General features: G+C 37.1%; 1 protein-coding gene across 3 annotated transcripts; it reads left to right on the forward strand.

Moving 5' to 3' along the window:
• Positions 1–695: 695 nt before the first annotated feature.
• Positions 696–16,145, forward strand: LOC590648 (cyclin-dependent kinase 2-associated protein 1). Of its 3 annotated transcripts, XM_790245.5 has the most exons (5): positions 696–779; positions 6,691–7,117; positions 8,426–8,461; positions 10,288–10,449; positions 11,396–16,145. In XM_790245.5, exons 1-5 carry the CDS (start codon positions 777–779, stop codon positions 11,461–11,463), a joined length of 696 nt encoding a protein of 231 aa, XP_795338.1. In that variant the 5' UTR covers positions 696–776; the 3' UTR covers positions 11,464–16,145. The 3 variants fall into 3 exon arrangements, with proteins under 3 accessions (XP_795338.1, XP_011662478.1, XP_003728157.1); XM_011664176.2 differs by lacking the exon at positions 8,426–8,461 and having other exon boundaries at positions 6,691–7,084; XM_003728109.3 differs by lacking the exon at positions 8,426–8,461 and having other exon boundaries at positions 697–779.
• Positions 16,146–16,518: the final 373 nt, after the last annotated feature.

Below are 16,518 nucleotides of genomic sequence, written 5' to 3' on the forward strand. Positions count from 1 at the left end.
CACCTCCATATGTCCTAATATGTGAGTCCCCCGGAAGGAAACTCTCCCGTTATACGTTCCATTCTCTTGATTAGGCCAATTTACACAAAAGAGGAGGCAGGGCATTACTGTTGACTACTTTTCAATTTTTTGCTTTTATGCATTTGTATTTTTTTGGAAAGTTTGTATATGTTATGATTTGATTTCTTAATAAACACATAAATAAAAAAAATAAACAAAATTTTGCTTTTATTCCCAAGATGATCGCCATGCTGAATATAACTGGCCGAGGTATAATTATTCAACACGTGATTTGTATCCTTTTAGTCCACTGACTAAGAAAATTTCAAAATTCAGAAAAAGTGAAAATTTTAGATGTAGGGAGGGGGGAGGATGCTTTTTTCTGAATAGTAGAAAGGAGGCGGTGGCCAATTAAACAATATCCTTGACAAAGATAATGTTATGTATAATTTAGCGCTTTATATATTTGTGTTCTTTTATAAAGAAAAAAGGCATCCTAAACGTGAGGATCTATTTATTTTTGCCTTGGGGAACCCCCTTTAAAATCCCGGAGTCCCGGTGCCACATTTTTTGTCTTCTAAGAAAACGTTATCCCCCCCCCCCCCCCCCCCCCCCCCCCCCCCCCTTCCGTCGGCGGTTTAATCGGCGCCGCAAGAATTAGCACTTTGCACTTTTAGCACCGGATATTTCTTTGTGTTGCAATTATAATTTAGCACCATACCGGTTAGGTGTATTTTCTGATCTGGCTGACGGACTTAATCTAGACGCGACTGTGCATGGTGAGAATGTTTTATTTCTACAAAAATGATGATAACTTAAACTTATAGTTTATGATATTCTATGTAATCTTTATAATATATCTATTTTTCATTTTGAAGTAACTTCATGACATTATTTGTGCATTTTGGTCCACTTTCGTTGCACGATTTCGTTCTCGCAAGCCAAGTACTCCACACGACATTCTTCAGGCCTCCAGGGTCAGTTCCGCTCCCACTAGACAAGGCGGCGTGTACGCTCAAATACCGATGCGGTGACACCGATGCTTGCGATCGCGTCGCGCTATCAAATCCCAAACCTTTTTAGTTTTTGTTGTCTGATTGTTAACAGTTCAGTTAGACCTACATCATGTAAATCCACGAATGATGAGGTGAAGCACGTATGAAGTAAAACACACATATCAATGAAGGCTTTTTGTTGATTTTGTCTTTTGAATTTGACTATTGTTGATGTGTAGATCTATTTCACTATTTCAATTAGGCCTACAAAATTATGAAATACAAATGAAGTAAAATAGGGTGGTTTAAATTCATCAGTTTCTTCATTCAGATTATTTTCAGTTCTTCTTCTTCTTCTTCTTCTTCTTCTTCTTCTTCTTCTTCTTCTTCTTCCTCTTCTTCTATCGAGGTACAGGTCAATACGTTGTCAGTGTATCTTCGTACTTTTAAAGTTGTAATGTTAGATGTAAGTTAGTTATATGTAGATAAATGGAAGATGTAGCTGTAGATTATAGCCTATAGACATAGGTGACGAGGTAGATCTAGATTAGACAGAAATAACCGTCTGATATGGGTCATTTCTTGTTGACATATAGAGGCGGTCAGAGGAGCCAGATGCAATCTCAGCTAAACCACCGTAGATATCAGAGACTGAAGCTTTCGGTCTAGATCTATGTGTGGTTTAAAAGAAAGCTGCTTGTTCAGAAACGTATCCAAAATTTGACCCGTAACTCTGGCGTGGAGATTCCTTCCTAAAACATACCCAAAATGAAGTAAATATTCATTAAATGTCCAAATAAAGATCATGACTTAAAAGTTGATAAGTTTATTACCTGTTTCGTGTCAATTTTCTTGTTATTTTTGGAGTATTTTTCGGAAAAACAATGATATTAGTATACACTTTTTCTCAGGTTTCACGGCAAACCGCTGCAGAATACAAGTACATACCGATACCGATGCTGGGTTGCGGGCGGGCGCGAGCCTGTGGAAAGTTATCTACTGTAATGAGGATCTGAGACATTATGCCGGAGTAATACGGGTCAAATTTTAGATACATTTCTGAACAAGCGCCAAAAAGAACAGGCGCAATCCTTGAGCGCAACTGTACTATAGCTGAGGTCATTCCGAGATTTAAATTAATCCACCTTAAGAATCAAGTTAGATATTTAATTTTTACCATTTTTCACAATTTTTTTTTTTCTTTGATTTGTTTGTGTTCTTGATCCGACTTCAAGTAGAAGTAGAATAGGGTTAGGGTTATCTATATCTTGCTTTCAGGGGAGTAGATTATCTCAATCACAAGAAAGAAGGAAAAACATTAAATTTGATGTACAAAAGGCATGGAGAGTTGTCCCCAGATGATGTCATCAAATTGAATACCGCCCTCTAGTGACTAGTCATTTCAAAAAGCTCTAATTTCCTTATTCCTTGCCCGATTTTCACTGAAATTTTTCAAATATCTTAAACTTTACAATAAAAGTAACTTAGTATGAAGGTGTTGGTTCCCTTTTTAAGAACTACAAATATGCAATTCACAAACTTATATTTCAATTTAATTACATAAATTTGCTTTAGAAATAAATGGATATTATTTCAGTTGACGGTACATGTTTTTATCGCTGCAAGGCTGTAAGAAAGGAGGCTGCAAGAAAGGAATCACACTTCGTGGTACCGAGTGCGTTCAGAAAAGGAAGTTGACATATGACCCACCGAAAAATGAGCAAGAGTACCACACACAAGACTAAAATGTTGATCAGACTATTACAATTAAATCGTAATACTAATAATAGACATTAATTTAATTGTCAAAATATATCCACAACATAATGGTTTACCCTTGATATTTTGATGAAGCAAAATAATTTAAAGCCCATCGAAGTGCTTTTCGTTCGTTCTATAAATGCGTGTATAATGGCAAGCTGAAGTTACGAGTCATGTTTTGCTTACATCCCTACACCGTCATCCGAGCAAGCATTAAACCAATTAAAGAAAAAAAAAAAGACCAATTAAGACTTCAAGGGACTCCAATTCAACAAAATTACCGTAAAATCATTATTTGCTTTGACAAATAATTTTGAAATGAGACGTAATTGTTATGCAGCGCAGTAGTCTATAGATCGCCGAGAGGAAAAAAAATCATGTGATAGGCACGCAAATATCACCTGATCTCAGGCCCCCGCATTTTTTCTCTCTCTCTGCATACTGCCACCTACGGTCTACTGCGCTGCATGACAATTACGTCTCGTTTAAAAATGATGGCTAGCTGAACTCGATTCTGAGTAGGTAACTCATGAAATATCATTATTTTTGTAAGACATTATGAATATCTATAGTATTATTTGTCAGAGCAAATAATTGTTTTACGGTAATTTTGTTGAATTGGTTAAAGTCTTACGTGATGTTTTTTAATTGGTTTAATGCTTAATGTTACGATCAGCTCGGATGACGGTGCATGATGTAAACAAAACTTGACTCTTAACTTCAGCTTGCCGTTATACACACATATTTGGGGACGAACGGAAGGCACTTCGATGTTATTTCAAGGGTTTTAAATTATTTTCATTCATCAAAATATCAAAGGTAAACCATTATGTTGTGGATATATTTTGGCAATTAAATTAATGCCTATTAGTATTACGATTTAATTGTAATAGTCTGATCAACATTTTAGTCTTGTGTGTGGGACTTTCTTAACTTGCTCAACAGTCTTCAGTGGGTCATATTTCCACTTCCGTTTCTGAACGCACTCGGTACCACGCACAAAGCATGATTCCTTTCTTGCAGCCTCAATTTTGAGTGATAAAAACACCTACCGTCAACTGAAACAATATCTATCTGTCTTTTCCGTCGCATTATTAGAACAGCAACTTAGTCTAACACCCGCCGCTGCATGCACACGATTTTTAGTGTCAGTGCAGTGGTGAAAATTTCGGGCACCCGGTCCCCGCCTGAAATTTTCAAGTCAAACCCGGGTTCGGCAAAACCTGTGATGACTCGGACCTAGTCCCTTATCATTCTGAAGGTGGGGAAATTTTATACTGTAGATGCCAGACCGACATCTTACCTCTCAATGAATGTAACTTGATTTAAAGTAAGAGTTCCCAATCTTTCAAGACTAAAATATCTCAGACCTTAAAGAGATTGGGTAACTTTGTCTCCGATTCTGAAACAAAATCGTGGATTTAGCAATTTAGCTGCAATGATAATTATAAACCTTTAGGTCAGTCAGGAAACCCATGACTTTTACAAGCCGATCGCGTGTCTGATTATCATTTAAGATATTTATGATTGGAAATCGAAATCAAATTTTGCGTTTTCCTAACGGTTTTCATAACTACAGTCTATTGGGGACTCAAAGATTTTTACTTTTTGGGGGCACTTCATGATCATTTTGAAGCGCAATTTTTTTAGGGCTTCAATATTACACCATATCAAAGACACTGATAACACGTAGAACCATGCTTCTTGGATTTAACATTGTTAAACGATGCCTTTAAAGCTAACCTTCAACTCTGGTATGAGAATTGTACTTTGAGAGAAAATTGCTGTTATTTATTCAGGATTGCTTATCCTGCCGTAGAGTAGGTTGTTTGAACCAGTGAAATAAAAACTAACGCGCAAAAACTTACTGGGCATCATCTTCGATAAAACCACAACTCCCCTTTGCACCTTTGTTAAGCACCTTATCTTTCAATGCTCATTACTCGGCTACTACCGGTATACATTTTCACCCAAAATTGTTTGGCACATGTCATTTATTTGTAATCTTGAACATTCAGTGTAAGTTACATTTGATTCTGTGAGAGTTTGTTTTCTATATTAACCAGATCCTCAAGTTCATCTGTAAGTATAAGATATGTTACATGTACCGTGTTAATTCTTTTAATTTTAAATGTTTAGAATGTAGGCATGTTGTAGACATAAAAATACAACTCAATTCATAAAGTATAGAAATAAAGAATTAATCATTTATGGGTAGCATATTGAAGACTGCCATCTTCTGGTGGGTAGTGGCATATGTACATGTATATGTATAACATATGTAGGCCAAAAATGAGTTTGATGGATGGAAGTAGAATTAGGGGAAAATGAAGAAATGTGTTACTGGCTCACTATTTCAAATAGGACATTGTTCATTAGAGCTATTTTTCTAGTGACTGCTTTCTACTACACTGTTTTTTTTATTTTTTTTATTTCTCTTTTCTCTTCTTTTCTCTTCTCTACTTTTTCAATTCTTTTCTCTTCTCTCTTCTCTTCTCTTCTCTTCTTTTCTCTTCTTTTCTCTCTTTTTTTCTCTTCTCTTCTTTTCTTTACTCTTGTCTTCTCTTCCCTTGTCTCCTCTCCTTTCCTCTTCTCTTCTCTTCTCCTTTCCTCTTTTCTCTTCTCTCCTCTTCTCTTCTCTCTTCTTCTCTTTTCTCCTCTTCTCTCCTCTCCTCTCCTCTCCTCTTCTCTCTTCTTCTCTTCTCTTCTCTTCTCTTCTCTCCTCTTCTCTCCTCTTCTCTTCTCTTTTGTTCTTTTCTCTTCTCCCTTGTCTCCTCTTCTTTTTTGTCTCCTCTCCTCTTTTTTGTCTCCTCTCCTCTTCTCTTCTATTTTGTTATTTTCTCCTCTTCTTTTTTGTCTCCTCTCCTCTTCTCTTCTCTTCTCTTTTAACCCATCTGCTTAAGTTTTGAAAGCACACCTTTGAGCATTCTCTGTCTCTCAATTTTTTTTCTTCTTCTCTAATTCATGTAAAACGCTATTTATTTGTATACGTAAGTTTTAACATGATTATTTAGAGAATTCTGCATGTAAAGACAGGTGTGCAAGTGTAAAGAAGACGCATTTATAAGATAGAGAGGTTGGCAGAGAGAGGGACATAGCAGGGATAGGTTAGAGAGTGAAAGGGGAAGTGAGAGGAGGAGGGAGAAGTAGGAAAGAGAAGAAAGACGGAGAGAGGGGTTGGGAATGAGGAAGGGAGAGAGTGAGGAAGAGAGATATAAAGGGAGAGGGAGAGGGAGAGGTGTATTTGGAAATACATGTAGTATGTGTGAGAGAGAAAGGGAATAATGGGAATAGAAGAAAAAAAATACAGGAAGAGAAGGGAATGCATGAGGAAGAATATTAGGAAGGAAAGGAGAGCATACTGGTGCATATAGTAGAAATGAAAGAACGGAGAATATAAAATAGTCATGAGAGAAATAACTATACGGGAAGGGGGCGGGGATGGGCAAACAAGGGTACACTTAATATGCATGTCCTGTTGTGTGGAGGTAACACAAACTGTACAGCTTGTTTAAACAAGTGGCTCAAATATTCCCCAGACATAGAAATATTCCTAGGTCTTGATTGACGTGATGAGTGCTGGTCATGACTCACCAAACCACATTTGTGTGCATCACTAAAAGAAGCAGCAGCACTCGTGGAGTGTGCAAGTGATATCCCCTACCCTAGCTACATCATGTGTCTCAGTCACATTCATAGTTTCCAAGAGCTAGTCAAGACGCAGTAGGCCTCCAGCGCAGAGAGCACCACCAGGAGGGCAGTTCTAATTATAGTCAACAATTAAGTCGCCAAGTTTACTCAAAGGGGGCCACAAAAGAGGGATCTTCTCGCGGCGTGACGGAAATAACACTTTGTTAGATAAAGATAATCCTGCCCGTAGCAATTGTCGCATAAGATGTATCATCACTACCCCTTCTCGCTCTATCCGCCACAGGATCAGCTAGAGCTCCTGGACTTGCAGCAACAGCACCATCACCTCCAACAGCAGCAACACCTTCATCAACAGCAGCAGCAGGGCGGGGCACAACATTTCATGACTGAGATCGACAAGAAGCCGGTCATCCTAGTGGTCCCTAGCATCCCTGGACCGTCGTCATCGTCCTCGTCAACGTACTCGTCCAAGATGGCAGCGACTCCTATGAACGTGTCCTCTGCGGGGGCCGGGGGACGCATCATGAGCGGCGGGCAGGCCATGCATATGGGAGGAGGGGGCAGCAGCAGTGGAGGAGGAGGGGGTAATCCTCAGATGATCCAAGCCCAGGAGATGCCCACGAACCTGATGGTCAAGCAGGGTCATTCGTCTTCGGCTCAACCAGCATATGCTGGAGGTAGGACTCATGTGCATGCGTCCAAAAGCAAAGGTATTTATGTTCTGCTTGTTCACCTTTTATTTGCTTCCCTTCCATTATGTTGACATTATTCTGTACAATTCATACCATTCACTTTTTATGTGATCATCATCGTTCTCTTTCATTAGTATTGTTTTTTTTAGACACACACAAACTCATGAAATGATGAAAGTGTTAATTAGTCTACAGGTGAAAGATTTCTACAATTTTTTTTATTTTAATATTGGATTTGATCAATTATTATCAGAATGTTATATAACCCTTTTTATTAATTCAAATACATGTGATATATAAGTCTAAACATTAATTGTTAAACGTAAAAGTCGTAAAGGTTTTTGTCTCATCCAGTTCTATAAATGTAAATTTGTTTAAACAAATTCAATTGCAGTTAAGGTTTTTGTAAAACTCTGTCGATGGAGAAAGTCTATAGATCAATGTTTTCTTTCAAATCATCCCGCTACCATCAGCCAGAAAATGTTGCTAAACAATTCCTTATTTAGTCCATTCCCTGCATCACATTTTAAAGTCATTTGTCATTATTCTCATTTGTTAAAAAGAAGAGCATGGTATGTTACATTTGCATGATTCTATAGCATTACACATGTAATCTTCATAAGTAACATATGAATTCACTTCATACATGTATTATTGTCGTCCATAAAATTGGAATATATTTTTTTGTACTTCCTTTAAATGATTGTTACAATATGGTTTATTCTTGATATATAAAGTGTAAATCTTCTCAGAACTTCACTGGTCAATCTGTATGACTCTTTTATTGATCAACAATGTTTGTAAGAAGATATAAACTTTATCTATAAAGAATAAACCAATGTGGTCACAATCATTTCATGAAAAGAGGTTAAGAAATATTATGCCATTATATGTATCTCCCTCTTGAAAGATTTGCAAGCATGTCAGCTACACTGTATGTGATTGTCTACCTTTACATTATGTAGCATGAAAATCCTATCCATAATTGTAAAAGGCAGTCTTTGCAGCATCCAAGATGTCGTTTAGGAGTTTATAAATGTCACTGATTCGTCATAATCCAAGAAATATGTCACTGAGCATGAAAGTAATGACATCTAACCTTTTCATTTGACACTCCATGCCATGAGCCATTTTTAGTCACATGTGTAGCTAAAAATCATGAAAAATTTGGATTTGAGCCTCATTTGTGTATTTTGTTTTTTATAGCGCCTTGAGTAAGTTATTAGATAAGTGCGGTTTATAAGTATTTATTATTATTATTGTTATTATTATTTTCTATTCATGTCTAAGAGCACTAGTTTTCACTTTCTGATAATTACATGATAGGCAGTACAAGAACAGATAGAAGGCCTTTTTTCAGTGGTGAGTTGTTTTATATTTTTCTTTCAGAGGTCCAATTTCAATCAATTAGAATTTAGTGGTGGTTAGTGGTTTTAGTGGTGGTTATTTTACCTGACTGCTAAGAAAGCATAAATGCTTGTGTGTGAGTTACAAGCAACCAGAGGACTGACGGCTTTAGGTGTAACTTCACCATTTGGGTTTCACAAAGTACAGATTGCACAAATTGGAAGGAGGGGGGGGGGGGGGGTTGGGGGTATACTGTGGTTGAGACCTTTTGTTGTCATATATTTTTAACTCGACTAGAAATTTGTTGTTTGGTAACATGTGAAGGATCATGTCTGTGATATCAATGTTGCTTCTCAAAGAATGACTATAATGTAATATCCATCAAGTATCATGACCATCATGCTGAAAAAGCACTCATCGTACACAGATAAAGAAAATGAAAGCAAAACAAGATCAAATGAAAGGTGTTGAAAGAATCCAGTTATAATCCAGGATGTTCTTGGAAATTGCAGATATCCTGTTTCCTGTGTCTTGGAGTACATTCTGAGAGAGAGAGAGAGAGAGAGAGAGAGAGAGAGAGAGAGGGAGGGAGAGAGAGAGAGAGGGAGAGAGAGAGAGAGAGAGAGAGAGAGAGAGAAAAGTCATTGGTTCTGTTTGTACCATGTTCCTTCTTTTGCAAAGGCAAAGATTTTTTGTGTATCCCTTCCTCTGAATTTGGAGGAAATCTACAGGATTTGGATAACGTACATGAAATCATTCATTTGAACCGATAATCTTTCTACTTCAGGGATAATGTTAAGTTTATTTTGATCGTTTAAATTAAATCCATTAGTTTAACAAGTCTACCTGCTAAATATCTTATCTCTTAGTGGCTCTCCTGTTTTAGTAATAGATAAATTAATGTATCTCTTAAGATCTGTTAATGATCAGTTCGCTATTTTGATATTATGTACACTGTACGTCGCTAGCGTTTCAAGGGTAATTGAGAGATGTTTTCATATCTTAGTGAGATTGTAGGGTCTCCATATTAGGCCTACTCTATATGGCTTTAAGTAGATTCAGACAAAAACAAATCATTGTAAAGCCCTTTAGACATTTTGTTTGCTCAAATCAAAGTACCTCTCTCGTCACTTTAACCATTGGGTTAATCAGGGAAAGAATTAATATTTATTTTTCGGGGGCTACTTTTCAACCTTGCCTGCATGAAAATAACATCCTAAAATTTGTTTTATATTGAACTCTTTTAGGGATTTCGGGGGCTATTTCTCCCTGAGCCCCTGTGTATTTTTTTTTATACATGGTACAGTGTAGATCTCAAAATAACACTTTTTAGGATAGATCTTCTCCAAGTATACATGTGTATGTAATAAATCAGTGGTTAGCTAGTGTGGTCTGCAAATGCTCTAGACCAATGCCCTTTGAAAAGAAAAAATCATCAATTTCACAAAACTGTATTATCCACCTGTATGCACCTTCTTATAAAGCATCCATGTAAGATTAAATATCAGTTCATGTCCCAAGAAGGGATAGGGGGATAAGGAAAATAATAAGGGGGGAGTTGGATATGTCAAGTGCTACCCAGGAAAAATTCGTTTAGCATAGGAAATTGACAGTGGAGCAGTTGTTGGAGAAGCATGTATTGTACAACTGGGGGTGTTTCACAAAACTTTTCATCAGTGACAAACGACAGTTGTTGTTATAAGCTACTGAAATCCTTGCTTCTGATTGGTTATCAGCAGATTTGTCACTGATATTTTTCATTAGTCATTGAAAAAAGGCTTTGTGAAACAGGTCCCTTGAAATCATACATTGTAATCTTTGTATAATTCCCATTTCTGAAGGAACCCTCAATGCAGCAGCAGTGATCCAGCAGCTTCAACAGCAGAGGCCTTCAGCACCGCAGAGCAAGTATGCCGAGCTGCTAGCAGTCATTGAGGACATGGGCAGGGATATCAGACCTACGTATGCCGGCAGCAGAACAGCCACGGAGAGGTTAAGACGAGGTAATGTGGATGTACCAACATTTGCGAGATCTTGAATTGGATTAATGTCTGGAGATTGTACAGTCAAACCTGTATAGAAATACCACTGAAAGAAAAGTAGCCCTGTAGGCAGGTGGTTTTTATTTAAAGGTTACCCAACCCTTTGAATACTATAAAGTCTGAAAGCACTTGGGGCTGGAGTATCTGGAATGAGCAAGTTAAAGTCAAACCTGCTGTAGCAACCACCTGTATAGGAAGACCACCTGTCTATAAAGACCACATTTTTGTTTCCCCAGAAAATGGTTTGTCATTGAAACCTGTAATAAAGGAACCTATAATACATAAAGAGCATCTGCCTATAAAGGCCACTTTTCTTGTCTCCCTTAGGCGGTCTTTTTGTGCAGGTTTCACTGTTTTAACAGGTTAAGTTCAGGTTTTTATGTGAAATATTATTCAGGAGACACTGTTCAAGGGAAACATCAACAAAAAAAGTGGTATCAGCTGAAGCAGGTTTTACTTAGCATGGGATACAGACAATGACGTTCTTTTTGGAGAATGTACCTAACATTGAAAACTGATGTCACAAGATAGTTTTTCATATTTTCACTGTCCATCAGGATCTTGTAGCTCATAATAATGCTTGTACAGCCGCTTATTTGGCCAAACACCTTTCTCAGAGCAAACAAATTTGACCTTGCAATCTTTATAACATAAGGAATCTTTGATAGTGCTGGTGACAAATGATAAACCATAGAGGTATTTTTGCAAGTAAAGATGATTGTGACAACTGAATGTTTAGCTTATTGTCTTGCCTTCATACCTGATTTGATATGATATAGTTTTCTAATTGTGCTTTGTTACATTTTCATTGTGAATCCAGAGCAACTGATGATGATAATGACGATGACAGCATAATAACTAAATTGTAATGTGAACACTTTATATCCATTTTATCAATCCTACCCAGGTATCACACATGCTAAGGCCCTTGTCAGAGAGTGTTTAGCCGAGACTGAACGCAGTGCAAGAACATGATTATCCGCCCGTGAGAACATTCCATGCCAACTTGACTCAAAACACACTCAAGAGTCAGAGCTGACCAAGGTTAAACCTTATCCTGCATGCTATATGAACTGGTGCTGTATGAACATGTAATATCGTCTAGAAAACCCCACTTAGCTAAGTATGTGGGACCAACCCAAACATAGTGTTGGATGAAATAAGGCAATTGATATGCTGAAGGTGGATGTATTTTTATACCAAGGTTTGTTACTTTATGTTCTGCTGTAAATGAAATGCTAAATTGTTTTCTATGTTTAACATTAAGAAAGTCAGCATTTCAGTTCATTTAGCAAAGTTGCAAAGTTGCCTTCTTCTGACGTAATAAAGTATTGACATTTTTGAGTGACAGTTGTCTTGTTTCCAATGTATAGGAATTTTCCAACAGATGAACTGACATTTCTAAGGTATTGAATTGCCTGTAACAATTTCTTAAAAGTTTAACAGTTTGAAAAATACCCCCCTCCCACCCCATGAATGAATCATGAATGAATCATTCAAGGTGTAATGATACATTTTGGATTAATTCTGTTGTAAAATATACATGAAAATGTTAATCATGCAACCTAGACCCCAATTGACCTTTGAATAAATCTCTTGGGATTCTAGCCCTGCTCAAACAATGTGTCTGAATGTTACACTTTCTTGGCAAGAATGGTGTAGATAAACCTTGATGTAATTGTTTCTGGGGAAAAATGTTCAACGCAAGAGTTTTACTGGAAAGGAAAAATATTGCATTGAAGAGCAATATGCTTGTGCATGTAACTCCTTATGTGGTTTGACTTGTTTTGTAATGAGCTGTACTTTCTGGTATGCCAGTCAATTGCCTGCAGACATTAAGTACAGGAGATAATTGGTATGTCAGTGAAGCTACAGACATGTTGAAATGTGGAGCGATTGTCCATTTTGAGTTCAAGCCAAGATGCTTGCGAAAAGCTGGTCGACTTGTTAGGACCGAACACTGACACACTATTGGCAAAGTCCCACATATCCAGGCCCCCCAGGTGTTTATGGAGCCTTGCCAGTCAACGCTTTAATTGCAACATTTAATGTCCATTCCTGGGAAGAAAATGAGTAGCAGGATGCTATGCATCAAAATTCTTTAACACAATTATTGGAATTTCTCTGTCTGTGGATCTTAAACTTAAAGGAATGGGATGAACAGAGTTAAAGAGGGTTCAGTTCCAAGAAGAAAAGATAGTCTCTTGAGAGCCAGAAAGGCATTAACTCTGTTTTAAAATATATAAATTAATGCCCTTCTGGCTCTCAGCAGATGAATTGTTTGAAAAGATTCTGTCCTTTGAAAGGTTGTGGCATATTCGGATGCATGTTCATGTATATAAAATTGCAGGCATGAGTGCACACCTTGTTCTTTGAGAGAAATTAATCTACAGAACGGTGCTGATGATCACCATAATTGTTGTTAATAGATCAGACACCTTCTTATCAGCTTCCTTTCATTGTTTTCAGTTTTCACCCTTTTGTAATATATTTTCTACTTTCCTTGACAAATCCAAAGTACATTTCTATATTCTGCATTTATTATACCATTTTCCCTTTGAATCCCATCATCAGCTTCTCTTTCTGTTTTACTTTTTCATAAAATGTACTATTTTAAACAGGTGTCGAGAGTAGGCATGTTATGGCCAAATCCACTTGTTATTCTTCATGATGCCAAGTTCATATTTCATGCAGAATTTTTTTAGGCCTTGTGCCTGGAATTTCATTTCCCAGCTCCTGTAAGTTTGTCCCCCCCCCCCCCCCCCCCTTACAGTCCATAGGATTTCTTTTTTTATTGAAATTGAATAATTTGTCTTTTTTTAAATGTTGTAATGTATTTATTGACGTATAGTGGCGTATAGTGACAATTTCTTAGGACAGTAATGCTTTATAGTAAATCATTTTCTAGTAAAACATGTTTGGGAGGAGTAATTTCATAATCGTTAGGTTATATAGAATGTAGCATTTCTTTTCTGGTTGAATTGTTTCATTGGATGACTTCAAACCATTGGATTATAGTGGGTAGCATTCAGAGATTTAGCATAGGTAATTAGTTTAATTTTATGGATGTATCTGATGGGAGAAAGGTTGAATCAGAAAAGAATAAGTACTACAATTCATATTTTCCTTCCTTGCACATAAAATGTAAAAATGGGGGACTTTCCTATTTTGTTAAAATTGATATTTGTTATGTACATAAAGCTGTAATTTCTTGACAACTAAATGTCAGTGTCTTTATCAATATTTATATGTTTGTGAAATGTACAGTATTTCTTAAAATAAAGTAGATAATCTCACACCACTCTCACACCGTGTCACATGTGACTGCATGCATTATTCCATAGAACTTTGTGTGACTTGGTGTTAGGGTGTCTACTTTATTTCAAGCAATACTGTACAGTATGTCCCTTGAGATATTATTGAAAGAGGAGTTTATGTTTATGAGGAGTTTTCATGTATTCGTTGGTTATGGAATAGAAGAGAATGTTGCATTCTCATGAACAGCATGAAGGTGACTTTTATAGATGACTGATCCAATATTCCAACACCCCTAGAGTGATTTCACAAATCCATAATTGTTAGCAAATAACTTTTTTCACCCTCGTTTGTAAATCAAAAGATGCAAAACTTGTCTGCTAGTGTCCCCCCACCCCCCCCCCCTCCTCATTATCTAAAATGCTCTAGCTGCATGTATGCCCCTTTGTTGCAGAACACACAAATACAAGTAATAGGACCTTGTAACTATCAAGCCAGTGTCCTTGTGATCTCACCACTCCCACAAGACATTTTATTTTGGTCATAGAAAGTTGAAACGGCTCATAACCTCTAATATATGTACTCAGATATTGCATTCATGTGAGCTGGTAATTCGAATCAGTCCCGTATTAGGTGGGAGAATCCAGGAACAATCCAAGGTGATAAAGATTATATCTAATCCTTCAAACCTTTGTCTTTCATGGAATCCAAATGTAATTATATCAATTGATGTTGCATTTCGGAGTAGTCGCAATGCTGGAGATTTGCTTCGTCATCTGCACTTATTCCAAATCACTTAACATCACAAGAAATTCCCAGACCTGACACATGCGCAAGAACTTTTAATTTCCAGTGTTGCCAAATCAGTTGAATCGTCTGTTAACGAGATTACTGGATAGAAAAGAGAACCAAATTAGTCACTAGTGAATCTGTACAAATCTTGAGGCTTGAGAAGTAAATGTGTTTTGGCATCCACCTGTTTGAGAAAGAACGGTACTAAACCTGAGTCATGGGTTGTTCTTTTATGTTCCAACACGTTCCAACCTTCTCTCCATCTCTCCTTTCATTAATGGATAATCAAAGTCATGCGGGTCTGAAATCGTCCTTTCATGAATTTGAGAATCGTTATAGCTCAAGTTGGTAGTTATTTCAAAGAGGACTATTTTAAAGTGAAACCAATCTCAATAGTTTTGAAGATGTTTGGTGATCTTGAGTGTGATAAGCAGGAAACTGGTTTTGTTTAAATTTACTGAATATATCCAAACTTGATACATTCTTAATAATATAAAAAAATCCTTCAATATCATAACTCTTGCAAAAGAAAGGCCCTACACAGTCCAAACTAATATATGCAAGATGAATTCCATCCCTAGGAATCTTACACAACAGGTGAATGTTTTAAATTCATCATCGGGGATTCAAGGGAAAAGAATTGGGCGCGATTGAATACATAAATAGCCTCTTATCTCACTTTCAAATAATCACACAATTATCCAGTATTTGAATGACCCAACTCAAATACTTTTTTGTTGGCTCGCCATTACATGCACATGTGAATAATCCTCTTGATAGAGATTTTTTTTTTTTTTTGGGGGGGGGGGGGGAGGGAAGAGAAAAGAAAGTCTCTTCTGAACAAAATGTAATCTATTAAGGGTTTCCTGCCTCGAGGGAGATACGACAAACCTTGGTAAGTTGGCGCTTCCTCCCACCGAACCAATTAAATCGACAATGGGTTTTGACAACTGTGGTGGATCCAGACAATAGGCGGCATGAGATGCCATGTCAGAGGGGAGGTGGCATGACTCTTCACTTTTTTTTTCTTCCCGCAAGACGAGTTTGAGGACTGTTTTTAAAAGGATGCCCCTCAACTTTTTCATTCTCTTTTGTGGCTTATGAGAAGAAGGGGCTTTAAGGGTGGAATTTCTTATGTTCTTTTTGAGGTCTTCTTATAAAAAAAACATTTTCTCTTGTCGAAATGCAAACTGAGAGAGGAAGAGGAGAGAAAGATGGAAAGAAGAAGGAATCAAGGAAGGAAAAATAGAAAAGGGGAACAAAAAAGGAGAGATGATGAGAAGGGCAGAAAGAGAGAAAGGAATGCTACACGTTTTTGTGGTCTGGCTTGTGTAGAGGCCTGGATAAATGTACTAAGGGGGTGATCTTGGTAAGATCAGGTAGTCATCATTTATCAATGTTACGAGAAAGCTCGCCATAAAGAATATAAGTTGCAGCAATTTGACATCTCTTATTTGAATTTAAATCTCCTTATAAACATATTTTTGTATAATATGTAAATATCAATGTGCATTCTTGTTTCATGTGTATTTTCTGGATGAATAAGTCCTTTGCTACTGTGTAAGCTCTGTATAGTTGCTATTAAAACAACATTAATATTTGATAGAATACTCTTTTGTTACTATCAGCTTTGTAATGTGACTGTCTCAATGAAATAATTGAATTTTAACTGTAGTTAAAGGTACCAAGGATGAGTGAGAGAGAAAGCGAGAGAGAGAGAGGGGGGAGATAAAGAGAAAGAAATAGAGAGAGAGAGAGAGAGAGAGAGAGAGAGAGACTGGAGATGGAGATGATGGAGAGATCAAATACATGTATGTAGGGGAGAAAGGGAAAAAAAAGAAAGTAAGAAGCATTTGATGAGAAAAAGGGTGGCATAAAGACAGACAGAGATACAAACACGGGACGGTAAGCAAGAGATGAAAGCATAAGAAGAGCAATGTACACACGTATTAAGAAAGAGAGAGAGATGAAGAAGTGGAGTTA

This window comes from Strongylocentrotus purpuratus, unplaced genomic scaffold (assembly GCF_000002235.5).
Source record: "Strongylocentrotus purpuratus isolate Spur 01 unplaced genomic scaffold, Spur_5.0 spur5_scaffold_2, whole genome shotgun sequence".
In the NCBI taxonomy this organism is placed as follows: Eukaryota; Metazoa; Echinodermata; class Echinoidea; order Camarodonta; family Strongylocentrotidae; genus Strongylocentrotus; species Strongylocentrotus purpuratus.

What these genes read in the sequence shown, in the direction of transcription:
- LOC590648 (XM_790245.5), top strand. An exon ending in TAGAAGGCCTTTTTTCAGTG is followed by an intron (nt 8,462 to 10,287) that starts GTGAGTTGTTTT and finishes CCATTTCTGAAG; the next exon opens with GAACCCTCAATGCAGCAGCA. An exon ending in CACGGAGAGGTTAAGACGAG is followed by an intron (nt 10,450 to 11,395) that starts GTAATGTGGATG and finishes AATCCTACCCAG; the next exon opens with GTATCACACATGCTAAGGCC.